General features: G+C 38.6%; 2 protein-coding genes across 2 annotated transcripts; both read right to left on the bottom strand.

Annotated features, from left to right (window-relative positions):
• Window positions 1–3,348: 3,348 nt before the first annotated feature.
• On the bottom strand, window positions 3,349–4,296 carry LOC103680118 (olfactory receptor 51B2-like). The gene has a single exon (XM_008709654.2). It carries the CDS (start codon window positions 4,279–4,281, stop codon window positions 3,349–3,351), a length of 933 nt encoding a protein of 310 aa, XP_008707876.1. The 5' UTR covers window positions 4,282–4,296.
• Window positions 4,297–11,993: 7,697 nt separating this feature from the next.
• Window positions 11,994–12,932, bottom strand: LOC103680117 (olfactory receptor 51B5). The gene has a single exon (XM_008709652.2). The coding sequence runs from the start codon at window positions 12,930–12,932 to the stop codon at window positions 11,994–11,996; it is 939 nt and encodes a 312-aa protein (XP_008707874.2).
• Window positions 12,933–25,595: the final 12,663 nt, after the last annotated feature.

Below are 25,595 nucleotides of genomic sequence, written 5' to 3' on the forward strand. Positions count from 1 at the left end.
ATCGTTTTGCTTTGTTTGGTTAAGTTTTCTCAGGAGAGTCTAAAAGAATGAAATGCCTAGGATTAATTTAAAATAAGCCAAAACACACAATCAAACGCACAAAACACATAGGATACCGCATAAGAGTTTCCAAAGAACTGAAAATAAAACCGTCTAAGTTGTCAAGGTAAATGAGGACAAGAAGGAATCAAAAATACAAGTGTCAAAGGACTGGATGTCCTGGTGTCCTCGTAGGGGAAGCTATGTTGGTTGGGAATGACCGAGGGAGAAGCTTGAGGGCGCATCATCATTTCCAAAGGCTGTTTAAAACTTGCAATTTTGGGGGCGCCTGGGTGGCTCAGTCGTTAAGCGGCTGCCTTCGGCTCAGGGCATGATCCCGGCGTTCTGGGATCGAGCCCCGCATCAGGCTCCTCGGTTGGGAGCCTGCTTCTTCCTCTCCCACTCCCCCTGCTTGTTCCCTCTCTCACTGGCTGTCTCTCTGTCTGTCAAATAAATAAATAAAATCTTTAAAAAATAAAAATAAAAAATAAAACTTATAATTTTTAGTTAAGATACATAACTAAAAATCATTGAACGCTACATCAAAAACTAACTATGTACTATACAGTGGCTAACTGAACCTAATATAAATAAATAAATAAATAAATAAATAAATAAATAAATAAACCTTTTCCCAGGAAAAAAATAAAAATAAAACTTACAATTTTTATTCGTATTAACTATGTATTTCATCATGTGAAAGAATCATCATATATTAAATGACTTCCTACTGGCTCAAAGTTCTTCCCTTCTATTTTAGTGCTGATGGGTCGAACACTTCAGATGTCTGGCTTTGCCAGTACAATGATATTGATATAATTAACAGGACATACGAATGCCGATAGCATGCATTTTATTATTCTTAATTAATAAGGCTCAGAGATTTAATGACTTGTTCAACATCACAAAGGTTGTATGTGAAGGAGACAAAAGTAGACTTTTGCTCCAAGACTACATTCTTTCTACCATACTGTGCTTTTTTTAAAGCAAATTTTCCATATTTCTTAAGAATAAATTGAAGCAAGTAAATTTACTATAGTCAAAGGTATAACATGATTACAGTTTTAGCCTTTTTAAATGTAATAGTATATTCCATATATCTAGGTAAACTCTACGCATTTTATTTGGGGAAGTTTGAGAACAGAGTATATATTATAAAAGATAGGATATAATTTTATAGATAATAAGATGGTATAATAAAATTGGTAACTATATTTCCATGAAATCTTAAATTTTTAAGATGCTTTTGGATATATATAGATAGATGATAAAAAATAAAGATCATGCCTGTTATACCTTCTTTAAATAGTTTATAACTATGGAATTGCCTCATATGTTTCATTGTTTTTCTCTGAATTCATTTCTAGGCATCACTCTATTAGAGATACTTATTATGTTAGACTTACTTATATCACCATTGCCTTGATTTTTTTAAAATGTATTTTCCCTTGTTTTTAAGCTCTTGTTATATATTCTTTTAATTTTTAAACTGCCTGGACTGTACAGGTCAATTGATCCATTATTCTCTTCTCTTTCATAGAATCAATAGGGAAAACCTAATTAAAATGAGGGGGAAAAGTTAGGTGAATTAAGAATGGAAACAGAGAAAGACAATTATCATATGGTTTCTCTCATCTATGGAACGTAAGAACTAGGAAGATCGGTAGGAGAAGAAAGGGATAAAGAAAGGGGGGGTAATTAGAAGGGGGAATGAAGCATGAGAGACTATGGACTCTGAGAAACAAACTGAGGGCTTCGGAGGGGAGGGGGTGGGGGAATGGGATAGGCTGGTGATGGATAGTAAGGAGGGCACGTATTGCATGTTGCACTGGGTGTTGTACGCAAGTAATGAATCATCGAACTTTACATCAGAAACTAGGGATGTACTGTATGGTGACTAACATAATATAATAAAAAAATCATTTAAAAAAAAGAATGAAAACAAACAGTGATGGAAGATCTAAATCAATGGTTTTCAAAGATTATTTTATAAATAACCATTTCCAATGGAGAAATAAATTATTTTACAAGAGAATCTATTGGTTATAGGAAATCATTCCAGCCATCTGGTAAGACATAGGGATATGAAATTTCTTCTCCAGTTAGAAAAAAAAAAGTCATGGACTAATTATTGATTGAATACATTGGCATTCAATTTGCCAACATATTTTCTATAATTTCGTTGAATGTACATCTTTCTCTATAGACCTCTTTACCTTTTGATGAAATAATAAAATAGAGCTTTTCTTCCTATTTTGCTGATGTACAGATTCTCATCATGTTTACCCTGCATGGAATAAAATGTATGGGAGGCCCTGACAGAACTTTCCTTAAATGTCTTATGGGTTTCAAGTCCATACAATTACAATATTTCCTGAAAATATTTCACTACCATCCCCTCAATCCAGAAAAAGACAAAATGTTGCCCCTGTGTACATATCAGAATGTTTCTTTGGCTAGTATCCTTTTCCATTAAGCATGTGTCAAGGTTATGAACTGCAGAACACTGAACAAAAGCTCAGGTGTGCAAGAAATGGAACTTTATTTTATTGTAGTGGTTTGAAGTCCTCATCCCCAAGTCTGAAGACACCAGATACCAGCAACTCAGAGACTTCTCATTAATCTATCTATGGTGGGCATCTAGCTACACCAGCATCTGCTGGAATCTAAGTTCTTCTTTGGCCTTGGGTGGTTTTGGCAACAAGCTCTCTCTTGGTCTGAATATCTTATTCTCATTCCTTTCTTTTTTTTTTTAATTGAAATTCAATTAGCCAGCATATAGTGCATCATTAGTTTCAGATATAGTGTTCAATAATTCATCAGTTGCATATAACACCCAGTGCTTATTCTTATTTATTTCTGATCCACTCTAGCACATACAATACTGGTAGGGTTGTCTAAGACCCTCTGTCATCTCTGATGTGCTCTCAAGCATACAAGAAATGTTTAACTGTTTCCCACAAAATGCCAGGGAACTCTTGCAAGCTATCTAATTTCCCTCTCAATGAATAGACTCTGCAACCATTTCAAATATCATTGGCCTCAGGTAACCATGAAGACAATTCTGCCAGATGAGAAAATGACAGTATATAGCAAACCAACCTAGCAAACAGAGCAACAGGACTAAAGTCAATGTCCTTGGGAGTATGATGGGGGTAAGGGGCTAAGAAACAGAGCAATGAGGCTGTGTCTTTTAAATGACAGGAATGCCAGTCCTCTTGATTGTAAGTCCCATTGGCTTCATCAAGTCCATTCTCCCAAGAAACCCATGCCAGAGTGGGGAGAGACTCCAAGGTAAATAGATCAGAATCAAATTCTATGGAGAGAGAGAAGGCGATTGATACCATTCCTTATCTGCTTGGTCTTCATACTGTAGATTATTGGATTCATAAATGGGGGGAAGAGGAAGTAGATATAGCTCATGATAATATGAACTACATGTGGCACATATTTCCCAAATCGATGAATGAGGGTCAGCCCAGTAACAGTGACATAAAAAACCAGAACACAGCTAATATGAGAGACACAAGTGTTTAAAGCCTTAGCCTGCTCCTTACCTGAGGCAATTCCCATGACAGTATTAAGGATTAGAATATAAGAGATAAGGATAAGCACAGAGTCCAAGAAACCGGTTAATGAGACCAGGGCTATAGGATAGAGTCTATTGAAGGTGATGTCGGCACAAGCCAGTTTGATCACATCCTGGTGTAGGCAGAAAGCATGGGAGAGGACATGGGATTTGCAGTAGGGGAATCCAGAGAGGGTGGTGATTATGGGAACAATAAGTATAAATCCCCTCATTAGAACCCCCAGACCTATCTTCACCACCTTAGCATTGGTGAGAATGGAGGTGTATCTCAGGGGATTGCGGATGGCAATAAAACGATCATAGGCCATAACGAGCAAGACTCCAGATTCCACGATAGAGAGTGAATGGATTAGATAGGCCTGAAAGTAGCAGGCTCCATGGCTGATTGCCCTGTGATCAAGCCACAGAACACCAAGCACAGTGGGCATCGTTGTCAAAGTCACTCCAAGGTCCGTGGCTGCCAATAGAGCCAAAAAGTAGTACATTGGCTCATGGAGAGCGTGGTCTTCTCTGATAAGGAAGAGGAGGGTGCCATTGCTGAGGAGTATGGAGACATAAATGACAAAGAAGGAGATGGAAATCCAAGGATGAAATATCTCCAGACCTGGGAAGCCAGTCAGTAGAAAAGGGGCGGCACTGATGTTGGACCACATGGTGGATCCCTGAGAAGAAACAAAAAAGCTCTCTCTAGACCAAAACTCTTCCATAGGAATAAAATTTGAGCCATGTACGTGATTTTAAATTTTCTAGTAGCCACATTAAAAAGAGTAAAAAGAAAGAAGTTAAAAGTAATTTTAATACTGCATTTTATTTAATCCACTATCTCTAAAATACAGTCCATCTGTACCTTTGTCCATCTCTAGTTCTGCCATCTAGTTTCTTCTCTCTATTGTGAACAGATTTTATAGGAAAGAGCATGTTTTATATTGCCCTTCCATTTTGGATACACCATTCGTATTCTGTTCATTGATTCAACAAATAGGAATTAATGATACCTACATAAATGAAGATATCGACTTGGCATTAAGGACACAAACCTCATGGTCTTGTCACAAAAATGTGGGATGATACCATATTTACCTGAGTTGTAGTTCACACTCTAGTACTTTGTATGTATAAATATATTATGCAGCCCCATAGGACCAACACACTCAGAAAGTCCCAGAGAGGGGTGCCCGAAATCTGTCCAGGTGCCTCCTAACCTCCAAGGACTGTTACATTACTAAACTTTATGGAATTTACAACTTTCTGCTTCAAGGAAGCATTGCATTTGGTGCCAAAGGCAGCAGATGGAAACGCAGAAGTGACTTTTTTCAATTCCTAACTTTTACCTAAAGACGATCATATCTATCTCACTAAAATGAAATGAGCTACCCAGCCATGAAAAGACAGCGTGGACCAAATCTAATCACATGAGCCCTTAAAATCAAAGATTTTTCACTAGTGGCAAAAAATTTAGGCTAATGGTGGAACGAGAACCCAAAATGATTCAACATTTGAGAAGAACTTGACGGATAGTTACTAGTTTGAAGATACAGGGAGCCACATGAGAAAGATTTCAAGCAGCTACTGGAGCAGGGAGAGGGCGCCAGCTGACAGCCTGCAAAAAAGTAGGGACATCATTCTTGGTGTCATAAGCAAATACATTCTGCCAACAACATGAATTCACTTGGAAGTGGATTCTTCCCTAGAAATTTCATACAAGACCCTAGCCCGGCCATCGCCTTGATGGTGGCCTTATTACAGCCTAAACAGAGAACCAGTCAAGCCTACCAGACTCTGACCTACAGAACTGTGATATTGGAAACAAGTGTTGGTCATCTAGACAAATCCACTAGCATTAAATATTAAACTAATATTTGGAGAGTTTATGCAAGTTACTTATTGTGTCAATTAGCCAATGTAAAAAAAATTGCCACATGACAAAGCCCTGTGTGGCTTCAGTGGCTTACGTCACACAATTACTTTTGCTGTCATATACATCGTTCAGCTAATTCCAGTTGGCCTTGCCTAGGCTCGTCTAGTGATTTCTGCCTTCCTTGTACATGCACCTAGGATTCAGCTGACGTCGTCTCCATCCCGTCATTGTCCTATTCCCTCCTTCTGGCGTCCATTACACTTTTATTGGGTTTAAATCTTATGCCTCACTTTGCCCTCTCCCTGTAGCTATGTCCCATGTATCTCTTCCCCATCATCCATGTCCTAGCACAAACCTCACTGCAAAACGTTTTGTTTTTTACATTTTATTACCAGTCTTTCAGACCTAAATGCTCTAATTAATTCATTCCAACTAAAACATGCATGTATTTTCAATCCAATGCTAACGTTGCTTTCTTCATTGAGTGTTCTATGGATACACTGGTCTTCCTGGAAGTAATGACAGATTTTGACATAGATTATCAGGTCATTAATGAAATTTCAATGGTCTTATTTTTAACACAGTGATACACTAATTGGCTGGTAAGCTGATAGTTAAACTGATTCATGTAGTAACATTGACTTCCAAATAGTACTTACTGATACACTAATTGGCTAATGTGTAAGTTGACTGATCAAACAAAGTACAGCCTTTTCCCAAGCAAATGTCCAGTTAAGAGTCACCAATAACTCACCAACACCCTGCATATGTGGTCACCATCAGGCCCTCCAGACCCTAATTTTTTTCTCAGTGGTGGACGTTCCTGACTAGTCCTAACTGTGTCTTACCCGCAGTGGAGCTCTTACACTGTGATCATTCCCAAGCCTTAAAGGAACAACAACTCTTAAGGATAGGCATTGGGGTAAGAAGACAACACACAGTTTTGAGCTATAACTGAGAATTAGTCAAATTACCGAAGGCATAAAGCACAAAGAAGAGGAAAGAGAGGACAGAAAGGTAACATAGGGAGATGTGTGAGAAAGAAAACGGAACATTGAGAATAACACCAGAGGAGGAAAAGATGTGATATTGAAAGCTGAATGTCATGTGACCCTGCCCTGAACCTGTACTCCCAACATCAGTCTCTCTTCCTCTGCCTGCCTCTTCCAAAGAATGTTCCTATTGTAGGAAAAAAATATTCTTGGTAGCTCTGGGCTAACAAGAAAGTCTAGGTAGCAACCTGGATCTCTTAATTATTTATATGTGCATCCATGATTTAAAACAAAAACAAAAGAAGACAAAACAAGAATGCACTGCGTATGTTGGGGGGGTCAGTATTTCCTAGGGAGCTGAACTTTTTTGTGACAATCTGTTACACTGGACACAGCCTCAGCCCACGGATACGCATAGCTTTCCTCACTCCCGTATTCCCCATCTTGCAATATCTGCATGAAGGAAGAGGAGTCCAAGAAGAGCAGTCATCTTCAATTTCTTCTCTATTATCTCCAGCCCATTCTCCCATGGTCACCAGAGCCTTGCCTGGGGCACCAGGAATTAAGGGGAGAGGTAATTGTGGTCTTGATATAGAACCTGATGCAAATATTATCTTCGAAGACCACTAATAAGATTAATTGGTGAAGTTATTTATATAGAAAAAAATGCTTCTTCTGGGTCCCTTTGGCTACTGGATAATTAAGCTTCTGGGAAATCTTCTCCTGGCCTCCTCTGGGGAAGGATGAGGGCCCCCAGAGCTGAGTCCTATAACTCCACATTGTCACTACAGACAGAAAGCAGAATTGTAGCTTTGTCTAGCAAAGGGAAATCGTGCTGTCACATCACCTTTGTCCTTTCTGATCCCCACCTGAACAGAGACGAGACCATCAAAATTGCATTTGACTTTGCCATTCCTGAATCCGGGAGCAAGTAATCTCACTAACCTCAGATGCAGTTCGATAGTTCTCCGACATTACCTTCCTTTGGTTTCACATGAGACCACTTATTACACTACTTCACATACGCATTCTTAACGTGATATTATCTCACAAATGAGTCCAAGTACTGATAAATTCTTTCAAACAGTAAGCTTTATATCTTCCTCCTAGTAAGTCTGATCCAGAGATGATAGTTCTTGTGTTTGGAACCATACAAGTCAAGTAACAAGTCTTCTTTTAAGTAATAATGGAGTGAACTAGTGGACATGGAGAAGGTGTTCTTTCCATTCTTGACTTCCTCTAACAATTCATTCTTGAGTAGAAAGGACTGTATTCACATTCTGACGAGGATAAGGATCTGACGAACTCTCTTGTCTTGTCTTAGCTTTGTCTCCTAAATTTGTCCTGGAGCCTAGCCCAACTGTAAGACTTTAAAATGAGGCTGGGTGCAATGTGGTAAACCACGTGGGTCACATTTTGGTTTCTGACATTTCAGATTCAATTAAGCTCCTCCTGAACTCTCCTCTGCCCGTAAGTCTTTCTGAAAGTCAGTCGGATTTGGGAAGTGATGTTTAGGAGTCAGTCTCAGAATGATTTGAGTCTGAATTTCCTTTCCCTGAAAACTCTGTACTAAATGCATACTTAAGGATGAATTGATTTGGGAGAGCCATATTTTGAACTGAAAATGAGGTGACGGAGTGAGCCCCTGAGATAATCCACAAGATTTCAAAGCTTTCCCCATGTTCCATCAGTAGGAAGATTTACCCTCTCGTCCGCAGGGCTCCCCACCCCGGTGTGTAACTCCATTCCCGGAAGCACCACTTTCTCTAGAACAAGTAGAAGGTCATTTGCTGCAAGACGCCCCAGTCAGGATAACATTCCACGTGAGGCCTAAGACCAGTCACTGGAGAACGGGAGCCGAGGTTAGTCCATATCAACCACCACTCCAAGCAGCCAGGTTTGGGGGCACTGGGAGGAGGTGGGGGGCACCATTTCCTTAAGTGGCCTTTATGGCTCTGTCATGCATGTGTTTTCCAAACCGTATTCATTCCTTTCATATTTCCTACAGCACTGCCTGTGAAGTATAGGATCACAGTAGCAGACTCTCTCAGATTTGGAAGAACCTCCCATCTCCCGTAATGAAAGCCTTTCTTTGAGGTGGTGCTTCCTGACAAGGGTCATACGGTCAGTGCCTGCCTCCCTCTGGGTCACAGAGCTCAATCTTCATGAGAACATGTGTTTTGAAGATAGTCACACAGCCTCATCAGTAAAAGTATCTTACCTTTTGAGTTAAAATATTTTCCTCTGGCCTTACCTACCATTCTCTGGCAATGGATCAGAGCTCCGGTGTCACACAGTTTAAGGGCTATTCCTACCCCATAATATTTATAACATATATGAAGGTAACATTTGGGCATTCTAACTAAATACTTTCACTAAGGATTCAGAGAAGTCTTTTTCCTAGGAATTTTTTGCTATTTGTTGAGCAAGCCTGTGTTGATGTCACCAGCCTTCTTTTTTCTAGGGAGTTCAATTCTATTATCTGTAAGCCTTCAGCACTCCACCCTAGTCCAGGCAGATCCCATCTTTTAAAATTATCCTCTGAACGGTCCATCTCATCTTACCTATTTTTATGGTGCTTCTTTACTGTTCCTACCACCTGTCAGCTTGGTGACAAGCAATAGAACTATAGGGGCATAAACTTCTAAATTTCCTATAAAAACAAATTTTGTCTATGAGCTTATTCATAACAATGATACTCTCTGAGGACTTAGGCTATAAAATAAAAATTGACTGACATTCTTTAATTGGATATAGAGACCCCTGGGTCCTTTAAATATTTCTAATAACTCTGAATATCTAATTTAATATAAAATTAATAAGTACAAATACATCTCCTTTCATTTACCCTATAGATATCTACATCTCCTGAGAAAGAATCCAGCAATTATTTATTAATTAGCAGAGTGAATTCGTATGCCTCTCACTTGCCATTAGTTCATTTTATATTTGGAAGAGGAATAATCTGCTCACTTTTTAGATCAGGTGAGGATTTTTCAATGTATCTCTAATATTTCTGACTCTCTTTCTGATCATTTTTAGACTGGGTTTTGTCTTTCATCCAGAGAAATGCATGATTAGCCTTTCATTTTCTCATTCAAATTCAATATCCTTATGGTAGATTATCCTTTAAATTATAGCTTATGCTGTATACTTAAAACATTCTTTGGAAGAGCAAGGATGATACTGGCAAAGACTTCTTCCTAATACATGTTCTTATAAACCTTAGATCTCCTATAACTACATGCTGATTATTCATCTCAATAGGCACTAGTGAATTTATTTATTTATCATGAAGTCCTCTAATAGTGACTCCATATAAGTTCCTTTTATTTTTTTTTAAATATTCAGTGATGATAAGCTAAATTTCAGACTTCACTAACCTGTCCTGATGGAGATTCACTTATGGGCTGGTGTGCTGGTGCAGTGGACCGATCTGAAATCCACCTGGCTTATGAATACAAAACGTATTTGCAGTGTTTCCTGGGATATACTTTTGCAAATAGGTTGCTTTTGGTGCCCTGCATTTTACCACAGACACGCCGATATAAGATTGACATGAAACTCTACACTTTGTGATGATAGTAACCTACATCCAAGGAAATGATATGCTTATGTTAATTCATAAAATAGATTTTTAAGAAAAATAAATGCCTAAGTGGATTGTGGTCATTTGTAGTTCTTTTGTATAGATAAATAGAGGTATTCCTTTAATCTCTTCCCTGGTCTCCCCATTTCTGTTCTCCCCCCATAGCCTCTTTTCAATGAATTTGTTCCCTCAATTACTTGCAAAGAAGAAATGAACTTCCTAAACAAGAGCAATCATTTCATTAATCATTGACCAAACGGTCAGCCAGGTTTGCTTTCCTGAATTTTTTAGCTTTCATTTCCTGTACTTTGGGAAAATGGACAATGAGAAATAGAATGTAACTTACCATTGCATGCACGTGTGCGTGCACACACACACACACGTACGCACACACACACACACATACACAGAGTTTAGTATCCAAGCTGTGTTACTTGGATATCATCAAATACAAGAATGAAAAAAGTGAGTAAAACATACAGTTGCTCTCTTTTTATAAGCGCAGTCCTTTCATAATTAAATCTCTTGATGAATCAGGAAAGAGGTGAGAGTTGTGTTTTCTTGTGCTGGGCTCCCTGTGAGCAAAACCTGAGACAGGGATTCAGATGTATGCAATTTATTAATGAATACTCTCTGGAAACAGGGGGCAAGAAAAAACAGGGTAGGCAGGGGAAGGAGATAAGCAAGGACATAGTCCCAACTGGAGTTTAGCTTTAGGAGGGAAAGAGCTGTTTTTCGCCTACGGTCTGCCTCCTGGGAAGAAGGGACTATAATCTTGGTGAAGCAGTTCCAACTGACTTGAGAATAGTAACCTGAAGAAAGCAGCAAATGTGAATGGTGAGCAGCTAACACTCATGAGAGCAAGGAGTAGGTGCACAGTTCTGTAAAGTGATCTGGACAAAGCACCAATCACATCAATAGCATCTTTCATATATTCCTTCTCCTGGCTCCCCTTCTTCTTTCTGTGCCCTAATCGAGATGTAACGAAAACACAGCCTCCACCTCGGAGGCTATTTTGACTTGAGTTGCAGTCGCTTCCCAACTCATCAGAAAATTTCAATCAAAATGTGGAAATCTCTTCCTTCAGTCCCTCAAGCTTTTTCGTAGTAAAAGGAGAGAAAAGAAATCATCTCTTCCACTTAGTCTAGTTAGCCACTGGTGGATATTCTGGAGGTGGGACCAACATCAGAGCTAAAGGTGGAGTAGTAGGATAAGAATGAGGGAAAAGATGGAACGGAGTACTGACTACATCTGTTTCTTCTCTTTTATCCATGGTTCCTCTTATCACAAACTAGTTTTTCATAAGTAAGTCCTGCCTTGGGGAATAAATATAAGCTTATAGTTCTTGAGACAAATTAATGATCATTTGATGGAAAGGGGAAGCATCAATGATATGTTTGGGATGATAAGGGATTACAACACTGAGTGAGGAAGAATTCATACTTCTTTACAGGAAAATTCCAGGCCATCAGTGGCCAAACATACAGGTTCCCACAATTTGTGTGAATATCTGTGGAGCAATTCATGGGAGTTAGATTGGATTGGATATAAATAGACCAAACTTTATTTTATGCAAACCAACTATTATTTTATATCCTTATAACTCTGTTCCTATCTGCCACCTTCTGAACCCCAAAGAAATATATTTTAGATACATTATAGACACACATTTAAATAGCTAGAGTATTGTTAACACAAAAATTGAGTGGCTAAAGTATACAAAAATTTTCTTTTAAATAATTGCACAAATTAGATTAGACCAAAGACCTGAGCTTACAGAGATCATGTAGGATAATTTGTAGTTTTACTTTAACAAGTATTTTACCAAGATATCTGATCATGGGTGTTTGATAGGAGACTTCTTTGTTTCCCTGCCAAAACTCAAGAGTTCTCACACTCTGTTTGAGGGATTATGATGGTCAGAGATCACACTTCAACTCTATGGGTAGTAAAAAGGCGAAGAATGCCACTCTGGATCTGCTTGGTCTTGACACTGTAGATTATAGGATTCATTAGTGGAGGGAAAAGAAAATATACGTAACTCATAGTGAGGTGGACATTATGTGGGACCTGCTTCCCAAACCGATGAATCAGAGACAATCCGATCACTGTGACATAGAAAACCAGGACACAGCAGATATGGGAGACACAGGTGTTAAGGGCCTTGGCCCTCTCTTCTTTGGAGGCAATGCTCAGGACGCTCTTGAGTATCAACACATAGGAGATGAGGATAAGCAGAGAATCCAGCACAAATATAAGGACTACAAGCACCACTGGATACAGGCGATTGAAGGTGGTATCAGCACAGGCCAGTTTGATGACATCCTGGTGAAGGCAGAATGCATGGGAGAGGACATGGGAATGGCAATAGGGGAAAAAGTAAAGGGGTAAGATCGGGGGGATAACAGATACAAAGCCCCTCATCAGAACTCCCAGCCCAATTTTCAGAACTTGATTATTAGTGAGTATAGAGGTATATCTAAGGGGGTGGCAAATGGCAATAAAACTATCATAAGCCATAGCAAGCAAAACACCAGACTCTACAAAGGCAAGTGAGTGTATAAAGTAGGCTTGAGAAAAACAGGCTACTTTTCCAATCTCCCTGTGGTCCAACCAGAGGACTCTCAGCACCGTAGGCATTGTGGTCAAGGTCAACCCTAGGTCTGTGGCTGCCAGCATGGCCAGGAAGTAGTACATAGGCTCATGAAGGTTGTGGTCTTCCTTAACGAGAAGAAGGAGGGTACTGTTGCCTAAAAGGATAGAGATGTAGATGAAAAAGAAGGGTGTGGAAATCCAGTGGTGAACTGCCTCCAAGCCTGGAAAACCAGTCAACAGGAAGGAACTGGAACTATTGTTGGGCCACATGTTGGGTCTATCCAGAAGAGATGTCTTTTTTTCTTAGTTATTGCCACAGAAATGAAGCTCCACTGTCAAGGTATCACTCCAACTATATCATCTCAGAATTCTCTCTTAAAGGTAATAATGACATCAGTATAAGCCATTGTTTCTCAAAATACATTCTTAGGACAACTTGTTGTATCCTCTGTGTCCTTAACTGCGTATTCCAGGGACGATCCCCTCCCTACTTCACTAAATCCTTGGTGTTTCATATGATCATCTGCATTCTCACAAGTTCCCCAGGAAATTTCTGATACACACTACATTTAGAAACCATGTCCATCAACTATGCAGAAGAATCCATACTTGAAGGATTTCAAGGAACCCAACCCTGACCTGACTATGCTTACCTTCACAGTGATTCCTAACCCACGTTATCCTGCACATGTAGGACTTCTCTGAATTCTCAACAAAAGTCCCAGGAGTCTAAGAGAAAACACATATGGAAAGAAAAGCTGTACCACTACCACCATTGCTAAGGAGCAGACAGATAGGAGGAAGAGGTACTTTGCCTCCCTACTTCATGGAATAGTTTTGGGAAGACAAACATTATGTGCTTATTAGCCTCCTCCCAGTCACTATAGAGCTACTCACTGTTCATTATAATAGCCTAGACTAATTGGAAGTTAGATAATTGCAGGCCCTGGAGCTGGAATAAATGCTTAGGCCAGCTAAGGATATGGCTCATGATTGACTTTATCCTTCAGTTTGAAAAAATTTATCTTATTTCCATGTAATTTCTTTCTCTTTCTTTTTACTTTTCTGTAGACCCATTACCATAACTCCCTAGAGTTATGTAAACCTGATTTCTCCCTTTTCAAATTCTCCATTTGTATTTAAACAGCCATCTTCTTGATCTCCTTCCTTTCATATCCAGCCATGCACTTCTGAACCTGTCTTAGGCAATAATAAATGAGAGCCCTATTACTGCTTACGGAGTTGCCTGTTTGTGGAGGGAAGAGGTATGTCCTTTAAGAAGGTCTCGACATCCCTTCTGCCACTAGATTGTGGACTACTCGAATATAGAAACCATGTTTGATTTGCCTTGCTCAACACCTAGTGAGGTACCTAACATATTGTGTACATTCATAAACCCATTCCATCTATACATCGATTATATGTAAATATATGTATACATGCATACATGTACACATATCTGTATGTGCATATGTACGTACACACACATGCATTTATACAATTATATGTATATACGTTAATTCACCCAGGATTTTCTGAGCCTCCTCTGTGTGATAAGCATGACATTTTAAGTACTGAAGTCACTGATCTTATAAGCCATAAATGAAGTTAGAAAAGAAATAAGAAGCATTTAGATAAATAGAAGTTCAATTTGAAAATAAAACAGCACAACTGAATAGAGACTGAGGGGGAGGATGTTGCATACAGTTTAGTAATGGATGATCTGGGACTGCGGCTCTGGCTCTGAGGAAGTGACATTTGAGCTGGACCGGAATAACCATGACAGCTGGCCCCATGAAGATGTGGAGGGAGAGTGTTCCATTTAGAGGGGGAAATTAGCATGCCTGGAGCTTGGTGAGCAAACAAGAGAGAGACAATAGATACCATCAGGGATCCAGGCAGTGGTCGGGTCTCACAGGGCCTTACAGATAACACGGGAACTTTGTTTTACCACAAATGTGATGAAAACACATTGGAGAACTTAAAAATTACAGTAGAGGAGGGCCTAGTGACATATTGAAATTTGCATTTTTAAATGATCACTTGGACTGCTTTGTGAGGAATGGATAATTAAGCAAGATCAAAGAAAGGATAGTAGTTAGAAAGCCATCAAAATAATCCAGCTGAGAATGCTGATTTTGACTAAAGAAAATGTAAACAGATCAAGATATATTTTTTAGGTAGTACCACGATTTGCTGATACATTAGAAATGGGAAGGAGGGAAAAACAAAATGAGATTGGCTTATTTCTTTGTGTGTGAGATTTCTGGCTTGAGCAAATGGGAGGATGGTGAAGTCATTTATTCAAAAGGGGAAGTTTGAAAGATATATATTGACTCATGAGGAAAACAAGAGTTATCAGTAAATATGGATGAATTGGAGCAAACTGATGTCTTATTTTTTTTTCTTGTTACATACCAGAACAGTTTATTCAAGCTGTTTTTCCCCAAGTTAAAAAAGATATTCTCATTCAAGTATGCTTCTGTGAAGTGATTTTGCCGTGGAAGCTACCACCCTTAAGATACTCTCAAAGAAAACCATGCACCTTTGTAGATGAGATTAAACTCCAAGTTTCTAGCAGCGAAAAGGTGCCAGACAACTGGGCATGAGGCAGTGATTCAGCCCTTTCGGCCTGACACTAAGTGACAGAGAATTAGCAGAATCATTTCTCATTGTCCATATTCTCTCTTTAGGATTAAGATACATAAATTTAGTGTTTACTGAAAATATGATGGGTATTGTTTATTAATCCCACATAGCTGTCCTCTTCTTATGTGTTCTAAATACAGCTTCATTCCCCCTACTTCTCTGACTCTTAACCCAATGTCTTAATGCAATTTTGTGAAGAATTCACCTTATAAAAGCATATGTAACACTGTAACAAATCACAATAGATAAAGCCCCCTCAAAGTGGAGGGGATCCATTCTATTTTGCCAATAACCTTCAACTCAGTTTCCTCTTCTCTATTTCCAAGAATTCCATTTGATCTACCTTGTACTCCATGCTATGAGAAATTTACGGGTCTTTAGCTAAGAGCATCTTGTAGTTTCTGAGAAGAAGGACATTGAGAAAAGATTCAAAAGCTGAGGAAAGACCATTGGGAAGGAAAGAGGTTATGAAGATTTGGAATAGAACTAAGAAGAAGAATCTATAGTTGTGTTTGTTGAAATTCAAGCGATCTACCATTTAAAGCTATAACCTTTCTCTGCTTCATTTAAATATCTTGTAGAATAAGAGATGCCTCTGTGTTCATCCCCTAGAAAGGATAGGAGACATGAGAGAGGGTCAACCATATTCATACCACTGAGCATGGCAGATCTGAGGTACTCATGCCCAAATCTCTTTCCAAGCACTAGCAACTTCAGACTGAGATCTCTGCATTCATCGACAACCATGAGCTATAAGGATCCTTCCCTTCCTCCCCCTGTCTTCTTTCCAGACAAGCTTAGAGGACTGTCCTAGTACCCTGTTCCTGAACATACTAGGTGCTTCCCATACTCACATGCACCATTGCTTGGATGTTGGGGCTAAAGTGCAGGTTCTTGAGTCTTGAGTCTTGATCTAGACTCGGATCATACGGTTCCTTCTCAAAGTCAACTAAGAGATATAGTCAGTGGGGTTATTAATGAAGAAAGCACCTCCCCAGAGTTTTTCCTTTTCCAGCCAATTGCAGATCTCAAGAAGCATTTTCTCTATGTTAATGCCTTCTATGAAGGAGAGGGAACATTTAACTCATCTCCCCAAAGTCTTAAAACATCTTCTCCAAATAAGGTAAGGAATTAATAGAGCCTCGGGTGGCAGCTTTATGTGTGAGAAATCAGAGCGCCTATCTTTATGGCCCCAGTAGAACTTGTTTCACCTATGGGAGACCATTTATCTTCCACATCTACTTCCAAGGTCAAATCTTTCCCAATTGCTCTCAAGAGGAAACTTAATGCATCTTCTTGGCCCAAGACTTTTGAATTCTCTCTCTTTTTTAAGATTTATTTATTTATTTCAGAGAGAGAGTGAGTGTGAGAGCAGGAGGAGGGGCAGAGGGAGGTGGAGAAAAAGAATGTTAAGCAGACTACGCTGAGCATGGAGCCCAATTCAGGGCTAAATCCCACGACCCTGAGACCATGACCTGAGTTGAAATCAAGAGTCAGACGCTTAACTGAATGAGCCACTCGGTGCCCCTAAGTCTTTTGAATTCGAATTATATTTTCTGCTTGGTTTATCTCAAAGCTAGCTTGAGAGTGGAAAGTGAGATGGACTGGAGTCAACATGGTAAGAGCCAATCAGCCTTCCCTAGTAATCAACATGAACCCACTATCTGCAGCCCTTATCATGCCTTTATTGACTTCACCTTGCCAGAATTTTTCTGTTTTCCTGGAAGGGACATGAACATACCTATAACATAGTGCTTCAGCCAAGCATATCTCATCACTTTAGTCCCACGGATGATAATATCTGCGCTTTCTACTTTTTTTTTTAAGATTTTATTTATTTGACAAAGAGAGAGACAGCCAGCTAGAGAGGGAACACAACCAAGGGGAATGGGAGAGGAAGAAGCATGCTCCCAATGGAGGAGCTGATGTGGGGCTCGATCCCAGAATGCCGGGATCACGCCCTGAACCAAAGGCAGACGCTTAACGACTGGGCCACCCAGGCGCCCCTGTGGTTTCTACTTTGACCACGGCATGTTGCTTGTTACTGGTTTTAGAGGAAAATAAACATATAGTACCCATGAACAAATTTCCTGTCCCTGAAGATCTGTTTGGGTTTCTACTATGCTTTGTTAGAATTAATGCTTAATGCAAATCAGAGATGCAAATGACTACTCTTAGAATCATCAACTGTCACTAACTGTTATAGGCTGAATAGGGTCAACCTCAGAATATTCATATGTTGAAGTCCTCCTTAACTCTCAGTACCTCAGAATGTGGCTGCATTTGGAGATATGGCCTATTAGGGAAGTGATTAAGTTAAAATGAGGCTATCAGAGTGGACCCTAATGCAATTCAACTAGTGTCCTTAGAGGAAGAGGAAATTTGGCCATACAGAGAGACAGCAGTGTACACAGAGGAAAAGCCATGTGAAGACATAGGGAGAAGATGGCCATCTACAAGCCAAGAGAGAGGCTTCAGAAGAAACCAACCATGCCAACTCCTTGATCCAGGACATCTAACTTCCAGAACTACGAGACGATAAATTTCTGTTGTTTAAGCCATGCAGTCGGTGGTACTTGGTTATGGCAGCTCTAGAAAACCGGTACACTAGCAATGTAAACATGGACAAGTTACATAACCTCGGCAGTACTGAATGTACATTTAGGTATAAACTTAATAAAATTTGTACAGGACCGGATGCTAAAAGTTACAAAATTCTGATGAATGGTATCAAAGAAGACCTATGTAAATGGAGAGACATACCGTGTTCATGGATCAGAAGATTCAATATAGTAAACAGGTCAATTTTCCCCAAATTGATCCATAGGTTTAATACAATTCCTGTCAATCCCAGCAAAGATTTTACAGATATAGATAGGCTTATTATAAAATGTATATGGAAGACAAAAGATCTAAATAGCTTAAAAATTTTGAAAAATAATAAAATGGGAAGAATAACTCTATTCAATGTTAAGGGTTATTTTATAGCTATAGTAATCAAGCTGTGTGATATTGATGGAGGGACAAACATATAGAAAAATGGAACATAATAGGAAACCCAGAAATAGAAGAGACTGACATAGATATGTCCAACTGATTTTTAAAATTTTCTTTTCACTTTTATTTTTTTTTAATTCCCCCAGCTTTATGGAGAACTGACAAAATAACCCCATGTAAATTTTAAGGTATACAAGGTGAGGACTTGATACACATATATATTGTAAAATGATTAACATGGTAAAGTTAATAAACACCTCCATCACCTCACATAATTACCACGTGTGTGTGTGTGTGTGTGTGTGTGTGTGTGTGTGTGTGTGATGGGAACCTTTAAGATTTACTTTCTCAGCAACTGTCAAGTACATAATACAGTACTGTTAACTATAGTCACTATACTCCATACCCTCCGATCAACATCTGCCCATTCGCCTGACTCCCAGCCCTTGTTGGCCACTATTCTACTCTATTTCTAAGTTTGTATTTTTTTTAGATTCCACATATAAGGGAGATCATACAATATTTTTCTTTCTCTATTTAACCTTAGCATAATTTCACAAAGCAGAGTGCCCTCAAAATTCATCCATGTTGCCACAAAAGTCAGAATTTCCTTCTTTTCTCAGGACTAAATAATATCCCATTATATGTCTATGTATATACAGATACAGATAAAGAAAACCTGGTATATATTTTTTTCTTTACCTATTCATCCGTTGATAGATATGTAGGTTGTTTCCATGTCTTGGTTACTGTGTATAATGTTACAATGAACTTGGAGATATAGCTATCTCTTTGAGATAGTGATTTCACTTCCTTCAGCTATGTACCCAGAAGTTAATTGCTGGATAATATGGTAGTTCTCTTTTTAATTTTTGAGTAACCTCCGTCGTGTTTTCCATAGTGGCTGTATCAATTTATATTTCTACCAACAGCACACAAGGGTTCCCTTTCCTCCACGTCCTCACTAACATGTTATCTCTTGTCTTCCTGATGATAAACATTCTAAGAGATGTAAGGTGATATCTCATTGTAGTTTTCATTTGCATCTCTCAAATGATGAAGGATGTTGGGCATATTTTCATGTACCTGTTGGCCATTTATATGGTTTTTTTTTGGAAAAATGTCTATAAAGGTCTTCTGCCCATTAACTAATTGAACTGTTCTTGTTTTTGTTGTCATTGTTGTTGTTTTGCTTTTGTGGGTTTTTTTTACTATTGAGTTATATGAGTTTCTAATATATTTTGGATATTAATCCCTTATCAGATGTATGATTTGCAGATATTTTCTCTCATTCCATAGGTTGCTTTTTCATTTGGTTGATTGTTTCTTTTGCTGTGCAGAAGCTTTTTGTGTGACGTAGTCCCACCTATTAATTTTGCTTTTGTTACTTGCTTTTCATATCCAAAACTTCTCCCCGAGATCAATGTCAAGGAGTTTTTCTCTTATGTTTTCTTCTAGCAGTTTTATGCTTTCAGGTCTTACATTTAAGTCTTTCATTCATTTTGAGTTACTTTGTGTGAGTGGTGTAAGATGGAGGTTTAATTTCATTATCTTGCATGTGAATATCCAGTATTCCCAACACTGTTTATCGAGGAGACTTTCCCCATTGAATATTCTTGGCTCCCTTGTCAAATATTATTGACCATATGTGTGTGAGTTTATTTCTTGGCTCTTGATTCTGTTCTATTGGTCTATTTTTCCGTTTTTTATGTCAGTACCATACTGTTTTGACTGTCCTAACTTTGTAATAAAGTTTGAAATCAGTAAGTGTGATGCTTCAAGTTTTCTTCTTCTTTCTCAGGATCGCTTTGGCTATCTGGGAATTTTAGTGGTTCCACATGAGCAGTAATGCAAGAAAAACAATTAAAAGATGTCCAAATAGGAAAGGAAAAGATAAAATTATCTCTATTTGCAGATGATTTGATCTTATATAGAGAAAATCCTAAATACTCCACTAAAAAACTATTAGAAATAATAAGCAAATTTGGGGTACCTGGGTGGCTCAGGTGGTTGAACGTCTGCCTTCAGCTCAGGTCATGATCTTCAGGTCCTGGGATTGAGGCCTGCATTGGGCTCCCTCCTCAGTGGGGGTCTGCTTCTCCCTCTGCCTCTCCCCCTCGTTTGTGCTCTCTCTCTCACTCACTCTCTCTCTAAAATGAATGAATGAATAAATAAATAAGTAAATAAAATCTTTAAAACAAAGAAATAACAAGTAAATTCAGTCAAGTTTCAGGTTACAAAATCAACATATAAAAATGTTCATTTCTGGAGGAGATTATGCTAAGTGAAATAAGTCAAGCAGAGAAAGACAATTATCATATGGTTTCACTCATTTATGGAACATAAGAAATAGCAGGAAGATCGGTAGGAGAAGGAAGGGAAGAATGAAGGGGGGTAAACAGAAGGCGGGATGAGCCATGAGAAACTATGGACTCTGGGAAACAAGCTGAGGGCTTCAGAGGGGAGGGGGTGGGGGACTGGGATAGACCGGTGATGGGTAGTAAGGAGGGCACAGATTGCATGGTGCACTGGGTGCTATACACAACTAATGAATCATGGAACTTTACATCAAAAACCAGGGATGTACTGTATGGTGACTAACATAACATAATAAAAAATTATTATGAAAAAATTTCATTTCTGTACTATGCGATGTATTGTACTGTACAATTTACTGTACAATGAACTATACAAAAAATGAAAGAAAGAGAGAAAAACCAATTTACATTACATTTACACTAGCATACAGAACCATAAAATACTTGGGAATAAATTTAACCAAGGAGGTAGAAGATCCGTACACTGAAAATGATAAGACACTGATGAAATAAATTAAAGAAGACACACAAAAATGGAAAGATATTTCATGTTCATGGATAGAAAGAATAGATATTGTTAATATGTCCATAATTCCCAAAGACATCTGTAGATTCAGTGCAATCCTGACCAAAATTCCAATGGCATTTTTGAATTGATTTTTGACAAACTTACAAAAGTAATTCAATGAAGGAAGGATAGCCCCTTCTACAAATAGTGTTGGAGTAACTAGCCATCTCTGGGAGGGGGCGGGGGGAGAAATACTCCCACTTTATACAAAGTTAACTCAAAATGGGTATGGACCATAAGTTTAAACGTAAAATATGAAACTCTAAAACTGGTAGAAGAAAAGAGAAAATCTTTGGGGCCTAAGGCAACGTGAAGAGTGAACAAACATCTCACTGAAGAGAATGCACAGATGGCACATAAAATCATGAAAAGATATTAACATTATTAATCATTAGGAAGATGTAAATTAAAACCACACTCAGATATGGCTATAACATTACAGAACAACCTGAATGAAAAACAGCACCAAATGCTGTCAAGGGTGCAGGGGATATGGATCATTCTTGCATTACTGGTGGGAACAGAAAGTGAAAAAAGAAAGAGGAAGGAAGGAAGGAAGGAAGGAAGGAAGGAAGGAAGGAAGGAAGGAAGGAAGGAAGGAGAGAGCCAATAATTCTATTTATGTAACTTTCTTGAAATAACACAATTTTAGATACGGAGCTTGGATAAGTATATGCCAAAGGTTAAGAATGAGGGGAAGGGGAAAGGAAGAGAGGTGAGTAGGTTTATAACGGAGTAGCATTAGGTAGCCTGATGGAAATGGATCGGTTTTGCATTTTGTCTGTTATCGTATTTAAAGAATCTACACGTGATACAATTGCATAAAGCTATCCACACATACAGATGACTGCATGGAAAACTGGTGATATTTAAGTCATCTCTGTGGATCACACCAATATCAATGCTGGTTTTGATATCATACTATAGTTATACTAGATGTTACCACTGGGGAAAAATGGATGAAGGGTCCATAGGATCTTCCTATACATATTTTTGCAACTTCTTATGAACCCATAATTTTTTCAAAATAAAAAGTTAAGAAAACAAAGACCCTTAAAATACAAGGTGTGATTTGTTTGTTTGTTTATTGAACTTGTTTTGAAAACTCCTATAAAACGTAGGAGACCACCTGTGCTGACAGGAACTAGTGAAACCCTGGAGGTACTTCTTTACTATATGGATAATACGCTCCAACTGTCCATTGGTCAGTGGATGGTAGTGGTTGGGAACAGTGATTAGATTAGGAGACATAAATATGAAAAATCTTGGAAAATAGCCTCTAAATACAGGGTATCAATAAGGAAATTGTAGACAAGTTGATCTGAAGGCCAGATTCCCCTTCAGGGAAAGACCCCCAACTCTGGGAGTGGGGTCAGCAGACAGCCTCCAACTCAGCTTCTGCAGGGTCTCTCTTGGCTGCAGGGCACCATTGCTCAAGGTCATGACCTTCCTTCTTAGGTGGCTAAGTGAGGACAGGTCTTAAAAGTCTGTCCATTTAACTGCAACATGAGGTATAAATGGCTGCTCCTCCACACATTCCGCTCCGTTGGCTGAGGCTCTGTCAGCCTGTATCTCAGGTTGATTTCTTCCTTTGCTAACTTCCGTTTCCTCCTTTCTTTCACAAGTCGAACCTCTAATAAACAACTTTCACCCCAAACTCGATCTTAGTATCTGTTTCTGGAGAGCCCACCCAGTGACAGGAACATACTCAGTTATCAGGTGTCTCGACCATCTGTGAAAGTACGAAGTTCATTGCTGCACAAGAATATAAATGTTCCAGACAGAGAGCTACTGTAGGCAGCACGATGATATCATGGACCGTTTCTGCCAACAAAATCCTGCCGTGACTATGCGAACGTGTTCAGGAAGGTACATCAAACTATGGGTTATTCTGGGATCAGGACAGAATATAGGCTGATCAAAGGCGCAAAATTAATCTAGACACAAAAATGGTGTTGGATCCCAACTTCATACCTTAGAAAAAAATTCAATCTGTGGTATAGTTAAAACAAAGCTATTGTAAAATAAAAGAGAGGTTTTTATTCACTGACTTGGGATTTAAGTTTTCTTACATATTACACACAAACAAGAAACATAAATAAATCTACATTAAAAACAACTTATTTCGTGAAAAAAAATTATTATTAAGAGAAGGAAAAAGCCAGCTATAGAGTAGCAAAAATATTTGCTATACTCATGTCAATAATTTATAAATAACACCCTAAAATCAACAAGAAAATGACAGCCCACTTTTTATGATGGGCAAAAGATTAAAATACGTCCCTCACGAGGGACAACTGATGAATAAATATATGAAAAGCTGTGCACATTATCGGTCCCTAGAGAAACGCAAATTAAAACCACAGTGAGATAGCACAACACACTCGGTAGAATGACTTATTAAAAACCTTGAAATACATAGTGTTGTCGAAGACGTAAAGCCGTTGAGACTCATGAACTGCTGGTAGAATAGAAAGTCACGCAATCACTTCAGAAAGGACCTGCCCATATCTACTAGCATCGATGAATGTATGTCTTTCCAAGGAATCGTATTCCTTGGATTCGGTCCAATGGAAGTTCATATGTCCGCGCACACAATGATCAATTCAACGTGTACCGGAATGATCAGAGCAGCATTATTGGCAGTAGCCCCAACTATTACTGAGGATTGAGAGTAGAAAACTAATATGGGGTATATTCATACAAAGAAATACTATATAAAAATAAAAATGAACACACTACTGCTACATGCAAACACGCGGATATTTCTCACGACTTACAGATGAGCATAGTCGCCAAACACAAAGAGCACAGGGAGTCTGATTCCACTTATATGAAGGTCACAAATGGGTGAAACTAATCTGGAAGCTGGACTGCAGAGGGGCACAAAAGGGGCTTTGCTGTGCTCTGTTTCTTGTTCTAGGTGGTAATTACAATGTTGAATTTATTTTGCAACAAATGCATTGAGCTGGACCTTTATAATTTGGGTGCATTTCTTTATGTAAATTTGCGTCAATAATTTTTTTACTAAAAAAAATGCTCATTGAAGTATTTCTTGATCGTCAGTTTAGGTTTATCTATAATATATCTTCCTAATACTATTTTTTCCTCATTGTATCAATAATTAAGTAATCAAATAAATTAAATTTAAGCTGTCATTGAGTGAAATTGAATCTCATCATTTGCTTAATGAAAAAAAGAATATATCCATGTGTTCATTTGCATTTCTTCTAAATATACATCCATGACTAGAATCTAATATAAAACGTTTGCTAAGTAGAATGGTGTTTGTGAGTTAGTGGTTTTAATCGGGAAATGAAAATTACTCTTCATCAGAGACATGTCACTAAATTGCTTGTGACGTCAGCTGCAGAAACTGGGAATATGGCATTGATTCTATACTTTAATTACTTGGATATTCATGTGCCATAAAATTGTAAAAGATGGAGTTTATTTCTCAAATAATTCAGTGTTCAGTGAGGGAAGATAGGTTGAAATATAAATAATTAAAATAAGTGTGATTGATTATGACAAAGGTAATCATAGCTGACACTTACCAAGTGCTTATTATATGTTGTACTATTTTAAGTGATTTCTATTGAAGCCTCACAAGAACTTAAGGCGATGGTGATTACAGTCACATGCATTTTAGAGATAAGGAACACAAGATACAATGAGGTTAAATCCTCCAAGTGTCAAAAGTGACACAGCAAGAGCTGGTCACAGTGCAAACCAAATACTCAAGTTGCAGCACTGATGCTTTTAATCACATGTATATTGTGTTGTCATCTTTTTATGGGAAAAGTGAGTAAGACTCCTGGTTTCCAGATAATTGGCATTTATAATTCCTGTCCTCCATATCTTACTCATAATTTGATTAAAAGTGACTGCCATCCTTGCTCAGTCTTCTTCTGGAGAACATGGGGATGGAGGACTTAGACAGAGGGAAAAGAGGAAATCAGGGACTGGCCAGGGATGCTCCCTTCTGTGAGACAGGGCTCTGGGTTCCCATTGGTTCCCATTGGCTTCGGCCAGATTGTGAGACTAGGGGAAGGACAGTGGGTTGGGGAGAACTCTTACTTCACCAAAGTGATGCCCTGCTCTCCCCTAATTTGTACACATTCTACATTTTAAGGACAAGGATTGAGAGTACCCACAGTCAAGTAGGGAATATGTTTTCTCAAGAACTCTGTTTGAGTCCACATTCCTAGTTGGGCTACTTTGCCTTCCATATGCCGATAGATAAAAACAACTAATCACTCTCCTAGCAACGGCGATTTTACTTAAGATTTTTTTTTTTTTCCTACAGACAGAGACCCTGGGGACCGCTGTTCAGGGCCCCAGATCTCCAAAGTCAAGGGTTCAAATAAGGATTAAAAAGATGGAATGAGGGGTGAATGA

This window comes from Ursus maritimus, unplaced genomic scaffold (assembly GCF_017311325.1).
Source record: "Ursus maritimus isolate PB19 unplaced genomic scaffold, ASM1731132v1 scaffold_16, whole genome shotgun sequence".
NCBI classification, from domain to species: Eukaryota; Metazoa; Chordata; class Mammalia; order Carnivora; family Ursidae; genus Ursus; species Ursus maritimus.

Bases quoted from the DNA above. Each gene is read 5' to 3' on its own strand.
- LOC103680118 (XM_008709654.2), bottom strand. From the start codon at position 4,281: ATGTGGTCCAACATCAGTGCCGCCCCTTTTCTACTGACTGGCTTCCCA.
- LOC103680117 (XM_008709652.2), bottom strand. From the start codon at position 12,932: ATGTGGCCCAACAATAGTTCCAGTTCCTTCCTGTTGACTGGTTTTCCA.